Here is a 22213-nt window from a genome sequence, read left to right on the forward strand (position 1 = left end):
TCACATATAAGCAAAAAAATGTTACATGTTGTTTTGAAGACATTAAAAGTTAGGCATGAAGAAGGTCTGTTAGCAGGAATCTGAGACCATATTTTGGCCATAAACTAATATTTTGTAATTAAACTTCAGAAAAGCAGAGGAATCTGGCTGAGATGGGAGAAGTGTCTTAAGGTGACATTTGCCTCAATCACTGATTGGAGCTTCATAATCCAGAATGTTGTTCTGAACAGAACAGAAATAAACATGTAAAGTGTTCCGCGAACAACAGTCAGTTTTGAGTAATATTCTAGGAAAGAAAAATTCATAATTTTGAAAATGCGCATTTCATATAATTGTGTTTTGTCAGGGTTCATGGACTGGGTTTTGTTTTCAATAAATATTATAAGAAAATTAACTTTGTTCTGGTGTTTAGGATTCTTTATTCCTTTAGAGGCTTTAGTACTTTATTAAATAAATTGAACAAATAGGAAAAACTTAGAAGAATTGAAAATTCTCAAGAGATCTCCCATTGAAAAAGAGGGCAGAAGTACATGTGATAAATAACCAAGTATATTACATGGCACATTAGAAGCGGATGTGGCTCGCTTATTTTCACTTACTAAAAAATTACAGAAGAAAAGTTAAGTAGGGGACTGCAAAGCAGTCACAATGTGGCAGCTCAGATAGCCTTGTTTAATTCTTCTCCTTGCTGGTGGATGCAGTTTATAGTTTGGTAACTATAGATAAGTAAATAGATTTGGATTTTCTGTAAAATACTGCCAGACTGACATGAGAGTGGTTCTGCAAAATAACCCAGGAGGAGGCAGAGAAGAAATTATTTGAGGGAGTAAAAAAGGTCAAAAAACCTCACACATAAAAATTCCCAAGTTGGTTTTAAATATGGACTGGCTTGTGTGGCGAGTCTGTTACTGAGTTTGCAAAAAGAGAACTCTGAATCATGAAGTAGCATCTCCAATTTATGAGGTGCTAGTACAGAAAATCTGTATGGTTCCCAGCTGATTATTTGCTTAAGATGTAGAAATAACATTTTTTACTTGTGTTGTTCAATTCTGTGTTCCCTCTTTCAGTGCTTGTTGATACTCAAAGTGTGTTTTTCTTATCTTGTAGAGCGAAGACTGGAACGGCTGGAGGGAGGTGCGTAGCTGCAGGTATGAACCAACTAAAGCTTGTATCCCTCAGTTGTGTAGTAGAGCTTCCTTTCAAAGGTTTAGAGAGATGTTGTTTTTACATTCAGTGATGATAGCAGTCATTTTCCACTGCAGTGAGCAGTGCTCCCTGAACCTTAAACTCCACAGTTTCCTGCCTTTGTACTGCCAAAGGGGGTTGGGAGCGTTAACAGTTCAGGACTGTGAGTACTGAGTCTATAGACATCTTTAACTCCATTTATAATTTAATAATTTTAGAAACGTAACTGCAAAGTAGGAATGCATGTCTTCACAGTAATTTCTTGACCAGAACAAATCTGCACTATTCTGTAGTACATTAAATCCTAAAGGTAAGTATTAGCAGAAAACCCCTTCTGGGCTGAGACAAGTTTTATTATGTGCAGCAGAACGGGAACATAGTCTAGTATGGAAATGCACGGAGTCAAATGTGAGGATCTTCTAGTGCAATTTTCTTAGTGCTAGAAGTCCAGTAAGGGTGTAGTTTCATGTGACAGCAGAGACAATTGCCCCTTCTCAGTTTCCAGCTGAGAGTTTAGTGCTGTATCCTTTAGTTATATGTGGTTCCCATGGTAGCTTGCATTATAGACGGAGTCAGTTTGTCAATCCAGTAAAAAGCTCTTCCGTGATCTAGTTGTTTCTCTGGTTTGGGAAGTTGGAATGATTTACTGTGTGGTCAGAGGAGTACAAAAGAGCATATCAGACTGTTAGTACTGTGCACCTCAAGAGTTTCGGTTCACTTCTGAGACAATTGACCTGTAACTGCTGGGTTAAGTAACACTGTCAGTATCACCACAACCAAGGTTTGGTGATTTTTGTTCTTCCAGTGAATTACCTCTGCTATGGCAGAAATATTTAAGGTGTGCTTTGGTCTGTAGACAACCAGGGAGAATTGAGTTTTTATATTGTCTTGAGGAAATATTTGTTTCCTTGAGGAAAAATGGACAGACATTTGTTACAGTTTTTATAAATACGTTGGGAAGGATTTAGTTATGTCTATATCACAAAGAAAAACAAATTTGTCTTTAAAATGCAGGATATCCTGTCTCTCCATATGTTACTCATCAGGGTAGAAAGATCTAAAGTTGGTTTAAGAAATCCAGGAACACCTTCATTTTCAAGTGATTTTTTAGAGAATTGGTGATTGACCTCTGTGTTTAGAAGTACCAGTTTAAGGGCACTTGTCTCCAGGCATTGTGTGGGTTGCAAAACACTCAACCTCATTTCTAATGACTGGTGCTCTGTCCTTTGCACTTCCTGCTCCTTTGCTGTCCATTAGGACCATAGAGAAGATTGAAAAGAGAGAATACTGACCATTATGTGGCTTTTTTTTTTCTGAAGAATTTGCATCTTTTGAGACAGACTATGCTGATTAGGCCCAGTTTTTCAAACTCATGGGATTCTTCAATTGCAAAACCCAGGTCCAGAATCAATATATTTGGATTACTTAAATAACGAAACAGTCAGATTATTTAAATAGCAAGATAATCACTAAGTTTCTGGTTGATGAAAATAAGTCATTTTGATTCGGTGCAAGATCTGTGGTTTCTCATCTTAAGAGCAAAATAAAGTGGAATTCATCTGCCTAAATGCGAATAAGAAGGGTGTCCAAATGGAAGAGGATGGAGTCTTTCCTTGAACATCTAAAAATGGTATATAAAATTGTTTGTAAATGTCCCAGTATGAAATGCCTCATCATTATTAACTCCACAGAGATATATCAGTATAAAACTGATGGCATTCTGCTTCTGGTCTGGCACAGAGAATAAAATGAGGAGGAGTCAGCTTTGCTTTGAGATGAAGAGTCAGTCCTACTTCTGTGTATTGACTCTTGTCATATACCCATTTACCATGCTAAAACATGTCTGTGCTCAAATAAAATTTCTGCAGACAAGAGCCCCTTCCAAAATGAAAATCTTTGGCACTTCCATGGAGATAAAAATGGGCATTAAAAGTTTGTGGATTGTCAAATGATAGTCATGGGACCTTTAAGGTTAGAGAAGACTCTTAAGATCACAGAGTTTAACTGTTAACTTAACATTGCCAAGTCTGTCACTAAACCTGTCCCTAAGCACCGCGCATTTTTCAAGTACTTCCAGGGATGGACATTTTAACACTTCTCTGGGCAGCCTGTTCCAATGCTTGACAACCCTTTCAATGAAGAAATTCTTCCTAATATCCAATTTAAACTTCTTCTGGTGTGACTTCAGGGCATTTTATCTCATCTTATTATTTGGGAGAAAAGACTGACCCCCACCTCAGTACAACCTCCTTTAGGTATTTGTAGAGAGAATAAGGTCTCCTCTCAGCCTACTTTTCTCCAGACTAAACAACCCCAGCTTATTCAAGTTCTCCCCATAAGGCTTTTGCTCCAGACCCTTCACTAGCTTCATTGCCCTCCTCTGGGCATGCTCCAGCCCCTCAGTGGCCTTCTTGTACTGAGGAGCCTAAAACTGGACACAGCCCATGAGGTACAGCCTCACCAGTGCCAAGTACAGGGAGACTATTGCTGCCCTGATCCTGCTGGTCACACTATTGCTGACATAGGCCAGGATGCCATTGGCCGTCTGGGCACTGCTGGCTCGTGTTCAGCTGCTGTCAGCCTACTTTCCTAGGTCCTACTCTGCTGTGCAGCTTTCCAGCCCCACTTCCATCAGCCTGTAGTGATGCCTGAGGTTGTTGTGACCCAAGTGCAGGACCTGGCACTGAACCTTGTTGAGACACACACACAGTTGGCCTCAGTCCATTGGTCCAGCCTACCCTGATCCCTCTGCAGAGCCTTCCTATCCTCTGGCAGAGCAATAGTGCCACACAACTTGGTGTTGCCTGCACACTTGCTGTGGATGCACTTGATCCCTTCGTTCAGACCATTGATAAAGAGATGAAACAGGACTGGCCCCAGTACTGAGACCTAGGGATCACCTCTGATGACCAACCATGAGCTGGATGTAACTCCAGTCACCACCACTCTCTGGGCCCAGCAATCCAGCCAGATTTTACCCAGCAAAGAGTACATCATCATGGAAGTCACTTTGTCCAGGAGGATGCTGTGGGAAGCAATGCCAAAAGCTGTATTGAAGTTCAGGTGGACAACATCAAAAACCTTTCCCTCATCCATTCAGCAGGTCACCTTGACATAGGAGATCAGGTTGATAAAGCAGGACCTGCCTTTCAGAAACCCATGCTGTCTGGGCCTTATTCCCTGCTTGTTCTCTGTGTGTTGTGTGGTGGTACTCAGGATGATCTGCTCCATGACCTTCCCCATCCCAGAGGTCAGGCTCACAGGCCTGTGGTGATGCCTTAAGTTTTAGCTTTCATATTTTCCAGATTCTGTACTGTATTAGTATATAACTCTGAACTTTATATAAAGTGTTAGCAAGTTCTCTTCACAGTTTAGTTAGACAAAACAATCCAGCCTTAGAACCTAGAATACCATTGCAACTTCAAGCCCAAAAAAGGTATAAACAATGGCGAACTGAGGAGAGCAGTCTGGGAGGATGGGACTTCATAACCTGAAGCTGTAATTGTACAATCAACCCCAATAGGCAAATCTACCAAAACTTTAAAAAAGTGTGAAAACTCGTGACCCGTCATCCATCTTGGATAGGGCCACGACCAGACTCTTGTACTGCCCAAGATGTATCCTTTGAAGGCCTTTTAATAAATACCTACTTTATCCCTTTAACACTGCCTAGCCTCTGTTCCAGGTAGCTTCTCTAGGCATCAGTGGTTCCCCAGATCCTCCTTTCAACCCTTCATGTAGATGGGGTGTAACATTTGCCGACTTCCAGTCAACTGGAACCTGTCTGGTTAAATGGGATTGGTAGTAGATGGTGGAAAGTGACTTGGCTAGCTTTTTCATCAGCTCTCTCAGTACCCAGTGGTGGATGACATTAGGTCCCATAGATTTAAGCAAGTCTCTAACCCTTTCTTCCTAGATTATGCTCTCTGTTGTCCATCTCAGGGGTCTGGGTACCTTGAGAAAAACTGGTCTTGTTATCAAAGGCTAAGGCAAGAAAGGCTGTAAGTACCTTTGCCTTTTACTCATCCTTTTTCACTCTGTTTCCTTCTGCATCCAGATGGAGATTTTCCTTAGCCCTCCTTTTGTTGCTAATGCATTTTGAAAAACATTTCTTGTTGTCTTTTATTGCAATAGCCAAATTAAGTTCTAGTTGGGCTTTAGCCCTTCTAATTTGCTTCCTGCATAACATCAGGACATCTTTGTAGTCCTTCCAAGTTGCCTGCTCCTGTTCCAAAGGTGATACACTCTTTCCTTCCCCAGCTGAGTTCCAACCAAAGCTCTCTGTTCAGCCAGCCTGGTCTCCTTCCTCGCTGGCTCATCTTTCAGCATGTAGGTCTGCTCCTGAGCCTTTAGGATTTCCTTCTTAAAGCACGTCCTGCCCTTCTCCACTCCTTTGCCTCTCAGAACTGCCTCCCAAGGGATTCCATCAACCAGTCTCCTCCTCAGGCCAAAGTCTACCCTCCAGACATCCAGGCTGGCACTTCTGCTGGCATTACCTCCTTACTTCTCCAAGAATCAGAAACTATAGTTTTGTGATTGTGATGCCCAAGGCAGCTTCCAGCATCACCCACCAGTCCTTCCCTGTTCGTAAACAGCAGGTTCAGTAGGATGCTCTCCCTACTGGCTCCCTCACTGTCTGTGTCAGGAAGTTACCATCCACACACTCCAAGAATTTCCTGGACTGTTTCCTCTCTGCTGTGTTGTATTTCCAGCGAACATCTGGTAAGTTGAAGTCCTCCACAAGAACAAAGGCTGGCGATGGCGAGATTTCTCCCATCTGTGTGCATTGGTGTAGATGCACTTCAGTTGGTCTATCAGTCCTGCTGCCTTTTCGGGTAGAGAAGCTGTAATTCCTGCATGAAACTTAAAAGGCATTTTGTCTCTTCTTTTGTAAAAAGTTAATTCTTCCTCAATACTTCTAAAGCTGTTTATGGTTTAGGAAAGTAGATATAAATTTATTTGATGATAGAATTATTTGTTTGTTGGAAGGAACTGCATCAGAGAAGTATTCTTCATTCTTTCTGGGCTTAGCTCTTCCTGAAGTTGAAACCTGCTACAGTATCTGATAGTTATTTAGACCTCATTAAAGAGTAAGTGTTTAAATCAACTTGGCTGTATTTTCTTAGTTTATTAGAAAAACTGAGATACATAAATCATACTGATTCTCTTTTGACTCTAGAGTGTGTTTTTTTCAGAAATATACTCTCTGGCACTTAGATTGTGGTCCTGAATAGCTTAAAAGCTAGTGAAGTTTTGCAGATGGCTGCTTATCCAAAATAGGCAGCGGGACTCCCAGCTTTGATAAGGAGACAAAATAACAACTAAAGCAATCTCATTTCTTCTGTAGCAGGAGTGATCCTGGAACTTCTCTCCTTGCTTCTGTTTTTACCTCACAATGTATGTGGTAGGTTGAACTGTTTGTCTTTTCAGGGACACCACATCCCACTTCCATCCCACCCTCCTCATGGACAGTGCTGGAGCTGTACCTGTGTAGCCTCATGCCCTCAGGGGGAATGATGCCTTATTGTGTTCTAAGTTAACATTCAACATAAAAATTATTATTGCAGTGATTACTATTTAGAGTGTGTAAAATGCTCTCCTGGAGACCCCCTGTCTACATTTAAACTTTCTTCAGGTAATAAGCAACAAAAAGCTTTCCTATGGATAAAATGAAATGAGAGAGAAATAGTGACTTTTTGTAGTATGATATTAACTGATTCTTGTTTGTAACTGGTACTACTCATAAAAACAATTTGAGATTAATGAACTCCTCAGAATGTCTTGTGCAACTCTTCTGATGCTGCAAGGGACAATGAAACTTGAAACTTGTTGATTTTAGTCCAAAAGATCTCTTGAAACTTAGAAGAAGAAAATAAAAGACTATCAGAAAAAAATTTTAGACGTGTCTGACTGCTATTCTGAGACATTTCAGTAAGGAGAATAAGAATTTGTAGTTTTTTCCTTTGAGTTAAGATAACGTATTACATTTCTTAAGTAAAAAAAAGTGACTCTGGCCAGTTCTTACTTTAAGGTTTTAGTTTACATGTGCACAAGATGTGTTGCTTGCCATTAACTTAAAGGTGCTTTTGATTCAGAGGTTCTCCTCCTGCAGGTTAATATAAATAATATAAAAATATGAAAACCTTTATACATGGTTTGCCCTGGAATTGTATAGCTGGTTCTGGTGTTCCCCTTGGGTCCAGTATGCAACCAGTCAGCCTTCTCTGTGTAAATGTAGTTGCGTGGCCTGCTGTAATGCTTTATGGCATGTTTGGGTTGAGGACAAAGCAGACTGTTGAGAGCTTTCCAAGAATGACTGGATTTCCAGGCCCTTACTAGAGGAATAATTTCTGGCTCTGTTTCAGTGTCAGAAGACTGTCCTAAAATGCGTAGATGAGTCTTAAAAATCTGGCAAATATTGTAGAGATTGCAAAATGTTTTTTTCCAGTGTATCGTTTTGACTAAGTACAGAGCTGCAGATTCACGTCATACAGGAAAGGACAGGAAAATACGAGATATTTGAAACTGGATTTATAGGTACTGTGTTTGTGTTGACAATGTATAAAAGTTGAAACATATTTAAAGTTTTCTGTTCCATAGAATTGCTTGCAGGGTTGTTTCTTGCACAAAAAAGATGGCCAGAAGTTTACCTTCAGCTATTTCTAACTTTAAAAAAAACAAAACAGACCAAACTCAGAGGCAACATTTAGGGGAGCAAAAGAGGGCACAGACACTCGTAAGTGGGATCTGTACCTTGCCTTCCGCACAAGATTGTTTGCAAGCATTATATTCTTACTCTCTTGCAGTAAAGATTTGAGCATTGTCGTGCAAATGTGATTTGCCCTCTGTATTTCTGTATCTCAGGGTCTGAATTCAGTCAATAAACAAAAAGAAAGGGTGCAAGGGGAAAACTCAAACCTTGCCGCTGCCTTCAATGTTCCATCCTGTCCCCTGTCCTTCCACAGGGTAGAAATGTCTGTCCTCTCTTCTTACACTCATTTCCTGCTTTGTCTCCAGTGTCATACAGCTGCCTTAATTTCCTCTTGCTATTGTTGTGACCAAGCCACTTTTCCTACTTTCTCAAGAAGTTTTTTCTGTCTGCAGTGCCAAAGTGTCTACAGGTCTTTCCGATCTCTTAGGTACTTAAGGTTTCCATAGATTTTTGTCTCTTGCAAAGTGAAAGCATTTTTATGTTCTAGCATTGTCATTATAAAAATTCAAAATGCTTCTCAAAATCAAACTACTGGTATGTTTCCATATTCCATGTTAAAAAAATACAATTTTAAAGTGAAATTTTCTTTTACATACCTTACTGTGGAGCTTAAGCAGTATCTGAAATAGACATTTCATATCTATTTACAAAACACAAAAACAAAAACAAAAAAAACCCAGAGCCTAGAGGTAAGGATGAAGAGCTTTAATACTTTTGTTTCTGTTACCGTTGTCTTTAGTGAACTAGAACGAGGGGAAGAAACCTGTACACGTCTGCGTTAAAAGCTATTGCCCTGGGATACATCAATGCTTTTTCCTAATATTAATTATTAATTGTAAAGTGTCTGGCAAAGAGGGTTAAGCATGTGATGTTTACTCCTTGTCTGTGTTTTGACAAAATTAATTTTTCTAGGAAACCTGCATTAAGGCTTGTTATCTCTTTGACAGGTACTGGTGCTCTAAGGGGTTGTCCTGCATTAATTGCTTCAAATTCATTATTTGGTCTTTAAGCAGTTTGTTTGCTTATATGCTTGGTGTCTAGTAACTTTAATACAGTGTCTTCTCAATCAGACTTTGTTGTCTTCTTTGCATTACAGTAAGTTTTCCTGTGTCCTGTGCCTTAGTTTTAAATTCACAACTATGATTTGTCTCCCTCTGCATTCCCGTAGTCTGAGAAAGACACAGAAATCTGCAAAATGAACAAAATGTATCAGGGAAAGACAGAAATGTAACATAAATTTCAGATCACTATTCCGGAGGCAACAATTGAGAACTTTAATTACAAAATTAAAGCTAGCAAAAGAAAACATCTTACAATATGAGGAAAAGAAAACAATCTCGGTACCTCTTCTTATATTTCAATGAAGATTAATGTAAGCATGTAATATATCATTGGGGAACGGGTATGTGAAGGAGATAATTAAACACCAAAAAGAAGATGAATTTTTTAGGAAACTGTCTTAATTTGAGGATTTTACTTACATATAGGCATATTTTCCCCTTATTTCAATGGGCTAATGTAGGAGTCTACTGTCCTAGTGCTGCACAAGTACTCTTCTTGAAAATAGGGTGAGTACATACTGTGTGCCTTTGGAAAAATCCACATATACTAACTGAAGTTGTCTGTCACTCTGTACATAGCACCACAGCAGGCTAAGATATTTGAAAGTCTTTGGAGGTTTTTTATGTAAAAGAAATAATTAAATAACTACAGATTCTGGAAAGAACAGTTGTGATATCCCTCGAGGTAATGCTGTGAAGGCTATCAGCTTTCATATTCGCCATTGACAACAGAGTAATGAGAAATTTTATGGTCAGAGATGGATGTTTCAGGTCCCTGTCAGGAGGTAGTCTCATGGCCAGGCTATTCCATTTTTCTCTCTTTGGTAATGGCTGTGCAAGCCTTTGTAGCATCGTCACTGAAGCAGCAGACACAGCTGCAGCGGGTCAAGCACTGGTTTAGCAACCTCATGCTGCTGTGTTAGCTGACAGCTGTACACGAAGAAAGTAAAACTCAGGGCAGCATTGTGCAGCTGTTCTTTCCTAGAGAAGCAGATCATTGTTTGCAGAGCTGTGGGTTGTTCACATTGCAGAATTCTAATACCCACAGCCCCATCAGGACATTCACAACACAATCCTGGGTTCCCTGTCAGGCAAGCAGATGAAGAGGCAATGTATCAGAAGATGAGTGGAAAATTGAACAAGTTTGTAGGCCACTGCCTAAACTTTGTGGACTTTATTCTTGTGTTATAAGAGGGTCCTAAGACTGGTAATTCAGCTTCCAAGTTCTTGTTAGATGTGCTGTCAGTAGCAGTTACTGGCAGAGCAGAACCTAGTTGCAGTTTGGGGTGGGTTTTTGTTTGACTTCTCAGATTTGAGCAGATGTTGTAACCTGTTTCCTGGTAGATAAGTTCTCATATTGCAGAGCTACTGTCTGCCATTTGGTTGTCCTCGGGAGTGAGCCAGATATTGAGTACATCACAGATTGAATTTGTTCATCAGTTGTGTGGTGGCTTAGTGAAGCAATTGCAAGGCATTTTAAGAAGAAGGAAAAGTATATATACTGGTTCTGTCTGTGCTGTCACATTTGCTGAAGTCCAGAGGTGTGGGGTTTGGGGTTTTTTGTTGTATAGTTTGTGGTGTTGAGGGAGCTGTTGGGGAGGGTTTAGTTTTACTTACTAAAGCAATTGAATATGGTGCCGATATTTTTAATGAGCATTTACATCATAGGTGTATTAATTCAGTTCTTGAGTAACTTTAACAGGACAACTCTTCTCTTTTTTTTTAACACAGTGTGGTTTGTTTTGTCCTAACACAAATGCATAGGCAAATTCCTGCTCTTGGGCATGTTCTAGGCCTATCATTGCCATTCACAGAGGCTAATAACCTCTAGTGTTTGTTATCACCGCAGAACTGACTCGGTGGTCTCTCAGCCTCTCTGTTTTAAGCTCAGAACCTCACCTGTTGTGGTTTGTCTGGTGGCCTCTGGTGGGTCTCTTCCAAGTATTCATTTAATCTCTTCTTCCACTCACATAAGTTTGTTGCATTCACACTGTCCTGCCAAGGAGTTCCAAAAAGGTACTAACCTGTGTGTGAAATACATCTTTCTTTCTCAGAGGGGGAATGCTGTTGTATCAATCATTAGGATTTTGCTTTCTCAGTTGTCATTTGAAAAGCTGGAGATACAACCTGCCTGAGGTAATAGCCACATGTGCCCTTGGACAATTTGTGCAGTCCTGTGCATTCACTTCACTGCTTGTTGTTTGAAGTAAGAGGGACACACCCAGACTGTTCAGACCAATAAATGTATGGCAGTCAAAGCAGAACTGTTTGGCATCACCAGTTCCCAAAGGGAGCCTGCAAGAAAGATGGGAGACTGTTTACTAGGGCATGTAGTGACAGAGTGAGCAGGAATGGCTTCAAACTGAGAGTAGGTTTAGACCAGATGTTAGGAAAAAATTCTTTAGTATGAGAGTGGTGAGGTACTGAAACAGGTTGCCAAGAGAATTTGTGGATGCTCCATCCTTGGAGATGTTCAAGGCCAGGTTGGATCAGGCTCTGAGCAGCCTGGTGTAGTGAGAGGTGTTCCAGTCCATGGTAAGAGGTGCTGGAAATAACAGAGCTTTAAGGTTCGTTGCAACCCAAGCACATGTATGATTCTGTAATTATACGATTCCTTCTTGAAAACACTTGAATCCACTGTTCATATTCGAATTAATTTGTCAGACAAAATGTGTCAAGGCATTAGGTTCCTAATAATTTAGCATTAAGTGAAGGGGAAGTGAAAACAGAACATTCAGCTCTTGATCTTTTCCCATCAGTGTGCAAGTAGCTGTGAACTGGTCTGGCTGTTGGCTGTGGTCTACACAGAAATAAACTGAAGTCACTGAGAGTCAATGAAGGATCATGAGATATACGGGATTTAGTCTAAGGAGGTAGAACATATCCATAGGAAGATTTTTTTTTTTTAAATTCTGCTTTTGGTATGTATTGACATATTTGTGTTAAGGGTCACCTCTCTAGTGTGTGGGTTTATTGTATAGCGAACAGTGCTATCAGTTCTTAGTCCTCCAGGAAAGCATCACTTGCCTCCTGGTTTGTCAGTCGGGAAGTTGAATAGCTAAGGGAAGTTGCTTGGATTTTTGCATTGAGTTGGTACAAAGGTAGGAACAAAGCCTTCTCTTCTACCACAGCTTTCAATACCTTGATTTCTCTCTGCAATACCATTTTCAAGCAATAGGTCTTTCCTGACCAGCTTAGTTTTTGTCCAACAGGCTTCCAGAGTTATAGGACTTTATATACTGCTTTGCCACATCATAGTTGTGATATCAGTGGCTACAGAGAAGCAGTAGCTTTTGTGCAGTTAATTCAAACATTGTCTTCTTTATCTATTTTCATATGAAGAATTTGTGCTGCCTTTATTGATTTAGAAAGGTAAAAAGTTTTGACTAGGGACATTGAGAACTGCCAGACTGGACATATTCTGGTTTTTGATTTCTTTCTGATGATGCCTAGTAACTATATGCATTAGACAAATGGATCTAAAAATCTTTATTGATTAGGCTGTGTTTAAAGATGAGGTTACTTGGTTGTTCCTTTCTTATGTTAACTAGAAGCTGTAATTCTTATATGCAGTATTTTGAGGCAGATAACCCATGGGTTATCTGTTTAAAAAAAATAGTAGGGATTTTTATAAATGTGCAGTAAGTAAAAGTGGGAAAAAATATCCCTGCATACATCCAATTGTGTTCAAGCCTTGTCAAGCTTTGACAGGATTACACCACCACTAAATACTTGTCTATGAATTTAGTAAGAAGTGTTCCCTCTTAACAGTTTCAATTTGCCTTTACTAGACTCCTCTTTTACTCCCGTGAACATAGGAAACTCCAACTGCTTTGTGAGTTGTGGGGAAGGAGATTCTGTGTGAAGTGAACGTTACAAAGCAGGAAGAACAGATCAGCATATGTATTTGAGGAGACCCGTGAATAATTTGAGAGAAAAATGTACCTGTATGGATTTCTTGTCTATCTTTTTATAAGCCTCACTGTTTAGAATAAGTTAGAATTACAAGGGTGTTCACTTCAGTGCAAAGTTTCATCTCCTTTTTCAGGAAAAAATAATTCCCTAACTTTTCAAAATAAATTTTATATAATTTACTGCCACAATTTGTCTTTACTGTCAAAAAAAGGTATGTTTAGCTGCTGTTTCATTTTTCTCTTTCTAAGAGTACTTAGGCAGAGAAAGCATTGTCCTGTAAGCCAAGAAGGCTGGGTGACTTGCTGTTTCATCGGCTGGCAGAGAGCTGGGAGCCCTGTGGATTCTTCAGTCAGACAAAAATTCATAATTCATTCCTTTTGAGCTTTCACAGAATTAATTGAAGTAGAAGCTACAGGACTTCACTCACAAGCCAGAGAAGTAGATCAAGAATGTATTGATAAACCTCAAAAATTTTTCCCCAGAAATATTTTGAGGAAGAGGAGGGGGGAAAAGGGTTATAGTAGGATCTACTTTTAGAATTAAATTTACTTACCTAATTTGTAAAAATGCATCTGCGTATAGATCTCATTTGTCTGCTCTCAGATAAATGCATAAGAGGGAGCACCACGAAACTTTGGTATTTCCAAGGTAAAGGCAGTTGTCTTCCCCTCCTATCCCTTTTCTGCACCTGGGAACTTCTACAAAAGTTCATATAAATAAAATGTTCTTCAGTTCTTCAATCTGAGTTGTAAGCAGCCCAAAAACTTGATGTATTTTGATGGTAAATTCAATATTCTCGGTGTGTCAGATTTGTGTACCCACAGTGCATAACAGTCGAAGAAGTTGGCAGAGGAAGAAACTGCAGTTTTGGCAACTAGGTAAGGGGCTTTTAATACCCAGTGAGGCATGGGGGGACAGTTTGGATTTCAACACAGGCAGAAAACACTCTGACCACATGCTTACACATCAACAATGAAACAACAAAATATTGACAAGCAGCTACTGTATTTTGATGCATGTAACCTAGGGGTTATCAGTTTAAAAACAAAACTGCAATTCAGCAGCACTGTAAGAATCTGGATATGCACAGATAATACCAGGGGAAGTTTATTCTAGGACCTGTCTCCTTCAGAGCTTCACAGTGTCTGATTTCCTCATAGCCTACATCCTTTCCCATAGCTTGCTCTCACCATGCCAGTAGTACTTCAGCTTCAGATTTGTATATGCTGTCTGAGTACAGAATGTATAAAATAAAAAGACGGTATTATCTTCAGTTTTCAGAGTTAATTGCTCATTAGAACTAGGCTTTCTTAGGAAAGAAAATATTATACAGGATTTTTGGTTTTGTGGTGAATTTCCGGGATGTTTTTTGCCCTGGGATCTGATGTAATTCTGTGAACTTAAAAGCAAAAAACTTTCAGCATTTGTACTCTGCAGTCTCTGAGGAGCAGATATAATGACACAATCTGCAGCGTCTTCTAGGGCTTCAGAAGTATAAAAATTGAGATCTAATGTGTCGTATGTAGAAGTTTTTTAATGTTCATACTGTCAGATGAGCACCACATTTAAATGTGTAGCTACAGTCCGTGGGGCTTGGAATTTCAGACATTGTTTCTGTTATCCTTTGAATAGAAACAGTCAAAGAATGGATCTGGAAGCCAGCAGGAATTTGACATCTGAGCAAAAAATAAGTGGGTTTAGCTCCCTTATTTTTCTTTCTTTGTGAGAAATGGTTAGGATGACTTTTGTTTTTTTCTCATTTTGAAGACACACTTTTTCCTCATTTAGTTCTTATTTCTGTGCAGTAGTGAAATACCATCTTTTTCCGCTCTTTCTGATATTTTCACAAGTGAAGTCTGTAAGTCTTCTAATTTCACTAGCTTGAAGCTTTCAGCTAAATAACACTAAACCAAACCCATTTGTACACTGTTTTGTCCCTGAAGTTGCCATCATTACTTCAGAAGTATGGCACCCAGAGGCACTGAGTCTTGGCTAACATATCTTCAGGTATTTATTCACCATTCTAGTATTGATTCTTCCTTTCCGACTAATTGTGCCTATAACGTTGCAGTTTTGCCTTAATGGAACAAGAAGATAGGACTTTGATTTTGAGGAGCAGAGGGATGGGGGAAAGGGTGGGCATAGGATCAAACTGTAATGGTGTAATGATTTTCTTCAGTAAACTAATCAATCTCAGTAACGTTTTTAAAACCCATTCTCTAGACTATGTGTTGCCAGCATTGTCTTTCGTCGAACCTACAGTGAGCATGGCAGCTGAGGCATTTTACTGGGACTGGAAAAAGCTAAAGATGAGTGAAAGACCAGAAGGAATGAGTTCTGTTCTTCCTGGATTTACTGTGTTGGTGTCTATAGATTCATGTCATCTAGGAATCACAGCCTATAATCTGTTGTTCTAATCATATAAATCTGAAAAGTTTTTCTCTGCAGTCTCATTTTAGACAAATACATGAAATGGGCTCTAGGATCAATTTAACATCTGATTATGATGAATATAACGGACTTTACTCAACGTGGCATTTTTCAGGGGGGAAGCCTGTAATATGTCTAAAGGTAGATAGAACAATTTAATTTACTGAAAGCTGAAAAATTGACCTGTGCTCCCTAATGCCTATTTGCATGTTCTTAACAATGGTGGTTAGCAGATAGCTTACACCTTTTCCTTTAAAGAGAAAGCTTCCTTGCATTTATCACGTGGTAAGAGCGTGCATGAAGTAGTTACTGTTGAATATCTGATGTGTGAGAAATTCACGTCCTCTCTTATTTTGCAGTGTATGCATATCTCTTTGTATTACACGGCCTGGCTCCTTTTAATTAACCTCACTGCTGGCAAAAGACATGTTCTCTTTTTAATTTTTTTTTTCGGATGTTGGAAACATTATTTATGAAAAAAACAACTGACATACTGTAACTGTGCAAGCCTAAATAAAGCTGTGTATACTGGCCAGTCAGAATTACTGCAAGCACATATTGCAGTCATTGACAGAGGAGAAAGATGTGATCGCAGCTGCTCCAGAATGCAGTCCTTGTTGCTCTGGGAGGTTCTTTTGTGGTTATTTTGACCATATATAAGGGTTTCTGGTCTCATATTAGACTCCAATTAACCATTCCTCTTGGAGTGCTCCAACACACCCAGCTGCTTCTGCAGCACTCACTCCCCACAATCAAATATTTCTGCATTTCACAGTGTATCCAGTTTTATCCAGATTATCTCCCCTTTAGTTTGGGTATTGGAGATTTAACAAGAAGCCTCTCCTGCATGTATAAATGCATCTCACAGTTCCTTGATCAACATGCTATGTCTGTTTTAATGATGAAGCAGCTGAGGTGTTCTGATCAGTGTTCTCAAAGATTATAAAATGGTTTTCAATGAATCACTGGCTTTTTTCCCTTTCTTGGTCGTTTACGGACTCTGTATATCTGAATTTTTAGACAAAGTATTGTTTCCCGAACAATGTATGTTTTGCTTCTATAAAAGGAATCGCTTTTGATGTTCTCTGCTTGTTAAAGAATTTTTGAATAATCAGATCTTCCTAGCTTTCATTTTTTTTTTCAGGTTTTGAGAAAAATTGTAGTTGGCCTTTTTTGCCATAGAAGTTGAGAGTGTCAGTAGTAGGGCACAAGGTGAAGAGCGTGAAATCAACTATTAAAAGTGTTTATGGTGAAGGAACCGCTTGACTTCACACCTTAGTATTGCTGATTTGGAAAGTGCTTGTCTGAACTTCAGGGCCTTGGTCTGCCATTTTGGGAGACAAGGAGTTAGTTGGGGGTGGAAAGACTGGAGTTTGTATTCTTTCTGCTCTGTTACCCATTGCTATCTTCATGGATCTGACATTCTGTTTATCTGACAGTGCACTCAGTACTGCTTCGCCAGGGAAAATTGCACAAAACAAGCCTAGTGCATCAGCATTTTCATTGTGTATTAAGCTGAGCCTCCCTTCACATGGTCACATCCCCTTTTTAATCTGGGATTCCATGTCCCTTTCCCAGTCCAGCCTGTTTCTGTGGTGTCTATTGCTGGTCTCCCTGAGCTTCTGTTTCTGTGGTTCGAGTGTTTTTTGTGTGGCTGAGTGTTAAGACCTGCAGGACTTTTGGAAGTGGCGTTGTTTGGGGGTTAGGCAGTACATTGATTTAGTGTTAGTAGTTTGTCGTAGACTGAGGTGATGGCTGCATTCAAGTTGGATTTCCTCCCAGAGATGATGGTGGACCATTGCTCCTTGAATGCAAGCCCTGTGTAAGTATTTTCTCTTCATGTCTAAGCTATAGCTAAAATGATAGTTGGAATTGCTGTCTCAAGCCCCTGCTGTCTGTTGGGGCAGAGAGGGACAGGAAGGAGAGATAGGAGAGCCTGCAGTTTGTTTTCTTGAAGAAATCCTAGTGGTCATGGAAGATTGGTGTTGGCTTGTAGATAGGGGGAAAAATGGTCTGATAATTGTGGTGATAAGGACTAAGGAGGAGTAAAGTTGTTTGATGATATTGTTTATAGTATGCTACAGGTGCTGATATTATAAAATGGATTCTTGAAATTACTTGTGGGAAGAACTGTTTCTGTTCTTCCCTATTAATGACTCCAGATTGAACCTTTTAATCAGGAATAAAATATTCCTTGAATATGGTTGAGGTCGTATTAAGGGTTGCCCAGTTAACAGGAGCTATGTTGTGCTCTTGAAGCTACCCATGGAAGGCAGGGCTGAAAATTATTGTTGGAGAGGGTAAACAATTTCCAGTTGTTCTTAACTGAAACGAAAAGAGCTAGTTTACATCTTTGTAAAAGATGTTGTTTCCCTTGGCTATTTGGAGAGGTACTGACCCTTTCTGAGTGGAAAGGTGGGGAGCAGTGAAAGGATTTATGATGATTCCCTACCCTTCTAGGAAGAAGCTTTGTTGTTTTTGAGGTCTGTTCATACAGCTATAAAATTATGAGTTTTCCCTAACATCAGTTTTTCCTTAGGCTCTAAAGAGCAGTGTATTGATGGGAAAAAGTACTAAACAGTACCAGGCTTGGATTTTATGTTTTTAAATTCTTTTCAGGGGGGAATACAATTTCAGATAAACAATGAGAGGAACCGTTTACTATAATGTGCAGTTAATAAACCATTCAAACTATCTTCAAAAGAACAAAGCAGAGATGAAGAGAACTGGCTACTCTGGAAGAAGACCACCTGTGTTCTTCGACAAAGAGTTTGGGGGTGGGGGGAATCATTGTATAGTTGCTGTTCCACCCCCTATGTCCTTTCTAGATTATGCAGGAATTGGTCAGCTATTTTAACCAACTAATCACTGTAGCTACAATAGGATGTCGTTACAGTCAGACTTCTGCAGGGAGAGATGCTCTGGTGTACCAGGCTGGGCGTACTGATAATAGACATCACTCTGCACCTAACAAATAATGAGGAGTCAGTACAGTGGGCAGTGTAGGACTTGTCAACTGGCTGGGTGGGGCATAGCACAACTTTTATTAATAGGGTGTAAACTGCTCTTATGGCTAAACAGAATGTCTTGAAACCTGTTGAGGATTCCTGTACACAAAACTTCGGTGTTGTATTCTAAGGAGTGACTTTTTTGTGTGTGTGTTAGAATTATGGCATTATTGAACCTGATTCAGTCTGTGACTAACTGGATTGTCCAATCCCAGCCTTTTCATGTACAATCTAAGCCTGTTTTTTTGCCAATTATTGTTGAAAGCTCCCTAGTTTCACAAAGAATTATTGCCTTATGAATCTTTAAAGAAAGTTACCATTGGATCCCTTGATTCTGTTTCTCTGTTTTAAGATGGCTCTTCACCTTGGGAAACAGTTACAGTTAGTCTCATTAAAGGACTGTAATAACACTCTTTCATTTTCAGTGATTACTGATAACTTCGGTAGTTGGTAGGTAGACTGAGCTTAGGTTCTTTACAGTTCTGGTTTCTTCTTCCATAAAATTTTACATGGTTGCACTAGTGATATTTTTTGGTTATCTCAGCAGATTTATATCTTGAATCCCAGATGTTGACTACATTATGGGAACTGAGTTTTAAACAGCTGTGTAGGGTGTGTTTGGTTTTCCAAGTATACAGCTTGCCAGTGAATGTGAATGTACTCTGGTATGCGTAATGGGAATGTGCAAGAGTTTCTATTTATATGTATATTTTCATCATGCACATTTATATATGTGTAGAAAATTTCTTTAATTTTGCTGTAAGCATGCTGATGTCTAGAATCTGTAGAAAGATATAAACCACAAATTCCTTCTTGTTTTTTGTAGCACAAAGAAAATGAATGGCACACTGGATCACCCAGACCAACCTGATCTAGATGCCATCAAAATGTTTGTGGGTCAAGTCCCACGGAGCTGGTGTGAGAAGGATTTAAGAGAACTTTTTGAACAGTATGGTGCTGTCTATGAAATCAATGTCTTGCGGGACAGGAGCCAAAACCCTCCTCAAAGCAAAGGTGAGAACTTCTGAACTTCCCTTGTGATACTTGGGGTTTCAGCCACTTTCACATAGCTGCAGTCTTAGCTATGTGCTTATTCAAACAACCCCGTAGGAGCTCTGTGTGACCAGGTGTGCATGCAAGCCCAGACTTTATAAAGTCTTTAAGTATGTTAGTCTAATTATACTTGCACTGTGATCCAGTCATTAACTGAGCTCAGAAAAATCATAATTTCTTTTAGAGTTCAGCAGTGATGGAGGTGCTTGAGGAGTATGGATTGTAATTGCAAAGCAGAACATCCAATAATACTGTGCTACTCCAGAGCATCACTGTGATGCTGTGATATGATCAAAATGTTTCTGGATGGGACACAGTTTCAGATAAATATGAAATTGAGATTTTAGTAATTTGTGTTTATCAAATACTTGTAAACATTAAATCCTTACTAGATTTTGTGCCTGGATTTGCAGTTCAGTTACATGCAGTATTTCCTGTGAAGCTGTATAGGGTTTTGGTACTAGGAAATAACTGAGTTTGGAAATGAAGTAGCCAACAGATGTATCTAAGTGTTTGTTTTAATGGTGTAGAGATATTGGGTCAGTTCTGAACATATTCTATTTTATTGCACTTGGAAATCTTTTTTTAAACTGTCACAAGCAGTAGCACCTACCTGTTTCAGTGTCTAACCTCTTCTACTTATCATACATTTTGCATTGCAGTGTTCTTTCCTGGCTAATATTTTGTTTCAATTGCAGGGTGCTGTTTTGTTACATTTTATACCCGTAAAGCTGCACTAGAAGCACAGAATGCTCTTCACAACATGAAGATCCTCCCAGGGGTAAGAGCAGAGCCCTGCTTTCTTCACAGCTCTGTCTTGTTTCTCTGAGCTCCAGCACCACTGAAGCACAAACACATTATGTTGCCCTAATATAATGTTGTAAAAAACTATTCAAAAGATCAGTGTTATGTGATCTATATAATAAGAGATCTTACGGGAATTTTGGAGTATTTAAAAGAATGTTATGGCAGGGAAGTGGGTGGACATGGCTTTTAAAATACTCTGAGAAGGAGTGATGGCATATAATTAGGAAAGCCTTTCTTCTTGGAATTTTTGTAGTGTTACATACACATACCTCTAGAGGCAGTTTAGGCTATAATTTCTTTCACAGTTCTTATGGGGTGTATTTCATATAGGATGAAATGAATGTGTCTGGGATTAAATAATCTTTTTACATTTTAGATGCACCATCCTATCCAGATGAAACCAGCTGACAGTGAAAAGAGTAATGGTAAGCCTTACTAAAGTCCCAGTTTGATGTCATCATTTGTGCTAGTCAGGAAGCTTGAGGATTTCCTTTTTGCTTAACAGGTTTTAACGAAATCTTGAATTGGAGGCCTGCTTTTTTAAAAGAAAAAAAAAATGTAAGCAGAAAGGTGTTTTCAATAATAGGTAGTGTCAGTGATGTCTCTCAAATTCCATGACTCAGAGTACCTCCCTGCTGCTGCTTGTGGTAGAACCATGTTGTCAGTCAGGGAAGCATCCAGTGAGTTCTTCTTTGTACTCAGGTAGTTTAAATCTTTGTTGGGGACAGTGGGATTGAGCTTGCATCCTCAGCAAGCTTATGGATGATGTCAAGCTGAGTGCGGTGGTTGATACCATAGAGGGAAAGGAAGGCATCCAGAGGAGCCTTAACGGGCTGGAGAGGTGGGCCTGTGGTGACCTCATGGAGTTCAGCATGTCCATGGCCCTTCAGACATGGATACAGGCTGAGTGATGAATGGATTGAGAGCCCTGAGAAGGACTTGGTGGCTGAAAAATTAATATGAACAAGCAATGTGCACTTGCGGCCCTGGAAGCCAGTCATACCCTGGGCTGCGTCTAAAGGAGGGAATAACAGGTTTGGGGGGTGATTCTCTCTCTCTGCTGTCATGAGACCCCCATCTGTTGTGCTGCATCCAGTTTTGGGGCCCCCAGCATAAGACATGGACCTGCTCAAGCATGTTCAGGGAAGGGCCACCAAGATAATCAGAGGGATGGACACCTCCCCTACGAGGACAGGCTGAGAGGGTTGGGGTGTTCCACCTTGAGAAGAGAAGGCTCCAGGGAGACCTTCTAGCAGCCTTCCAGGACCTGAAGGGGGCCTACAAAAGGATGTGGAGGGATTGCTTATCTAGGAGCATCGTGATAGCCCAAGGGATAACAGTATTAAACTGAAAAAGATTTAGATTGGATTTTATGGAGAAATTCCTTACTGTGAGGATGGTGAGACACTGGAACACATTAACCAGAGGAACTGCCCCATCCTTGGACATGTTCAAGACCTGTCTGGATGGGGCTTTAAGCAGGCTGGTCTAGTCAAAGGAACTAGGTGATCTTTAAGTCCTTCCCAATCCAAGCTATTCTTATGATTTTATGAAATCTATAAATGCTTTTTCAAGTGTTGCTTCAATGTGAAGCAAGGCCTGTTGCAGCTAGGGTGGGAGTCAAAAATACTTCTTGTATCATACAAGAGAGGTTGAGAATTAACAGCAGTTCAGTAGAGAAGAAAAAGTGACTATTTCTGCACTTTCACCATTTCAATTGGAATAAGAATTTAGCATCTACCACTGGGTAAATGATCATTTATCCATGCATTTCCTTGTGAATTTATGTACATACATACGTGCATGTTCAAATATGTATGTATCTGTATTGCTGCAACCTAAGCAAAGAAAGCATGTCGCATCCTGTAGTTTTAGCCTTTCTAGGCTTGGCCAAATTTTATTTTCTTCATTTGCAGTAGTTTGTGTTGCATCATGGAGAAGATAGTCCTGGTTTGAGAAAGCTTACCTCTTAATATAATTGAAAACAGAAGATGGAATGTATGAGTAACATACAGTAGGAGTTACTCCATCTGGAGATTCCT

General features: G+C 39.8%; 1 protein-coding gene across 7 annotated transcripts in view; it reads left to right on the forward strand.

Annotated features, from left to right (window-relative positions):
• CELF1 (CUGBP Elav-like family member 1) overlaps positions 1-22213 on the forward strand; it is a 62302-nt gene that overhangs the window by 14685 nt on the left and 25404 nt on the right. For 5 of the 7 annotated variants that reach the window (XM_066187923.1, XM_066187922.1, XM_066187924.1 and 2 more), the window contains exons 2-5: positions 1108-1148; positions 19138-19325; positions 20063-20145; positions 20548-20596. In XM_066187923.1, the coding sequence (XP_066044020.1) occupies positions 19148-19325; positions 20063-20145; positions 20548-20596 (310 nt within the window). In that variant the 5' untranslated portion in view covers positions 1108-1148; positions 19138-19147. The remainder of the gene's footprint in view (positions 1-1107; positions 1149-19137; positions 19326-20062; positions 20146-20547; positions 20597-22213) is intronic. The other 2 variants (XM_066187928.1, XM_066187925.1) reach the window with 1 other exon arrangement.

The sequence above is a fragment of the Chamaea fasciata genome, unplaced genomic scaffold (genome assembly GCF_029207755.1).
Source record: "Chamaea fasciata isolate MVZ Bird 193981 ecotype frontalis unplaced genomic scaffold, bChaFas1.0.hap1 SCAF_7, whole genome shotgun sequence".
In the NCBI taxonomy this organism is placed as follows: domain Eukaryota; kingdom Metazoa; phylum Chordata; class Aves; order Passeriformes; family Sylviidae; genus Chamaea; species Chamaea fasciata.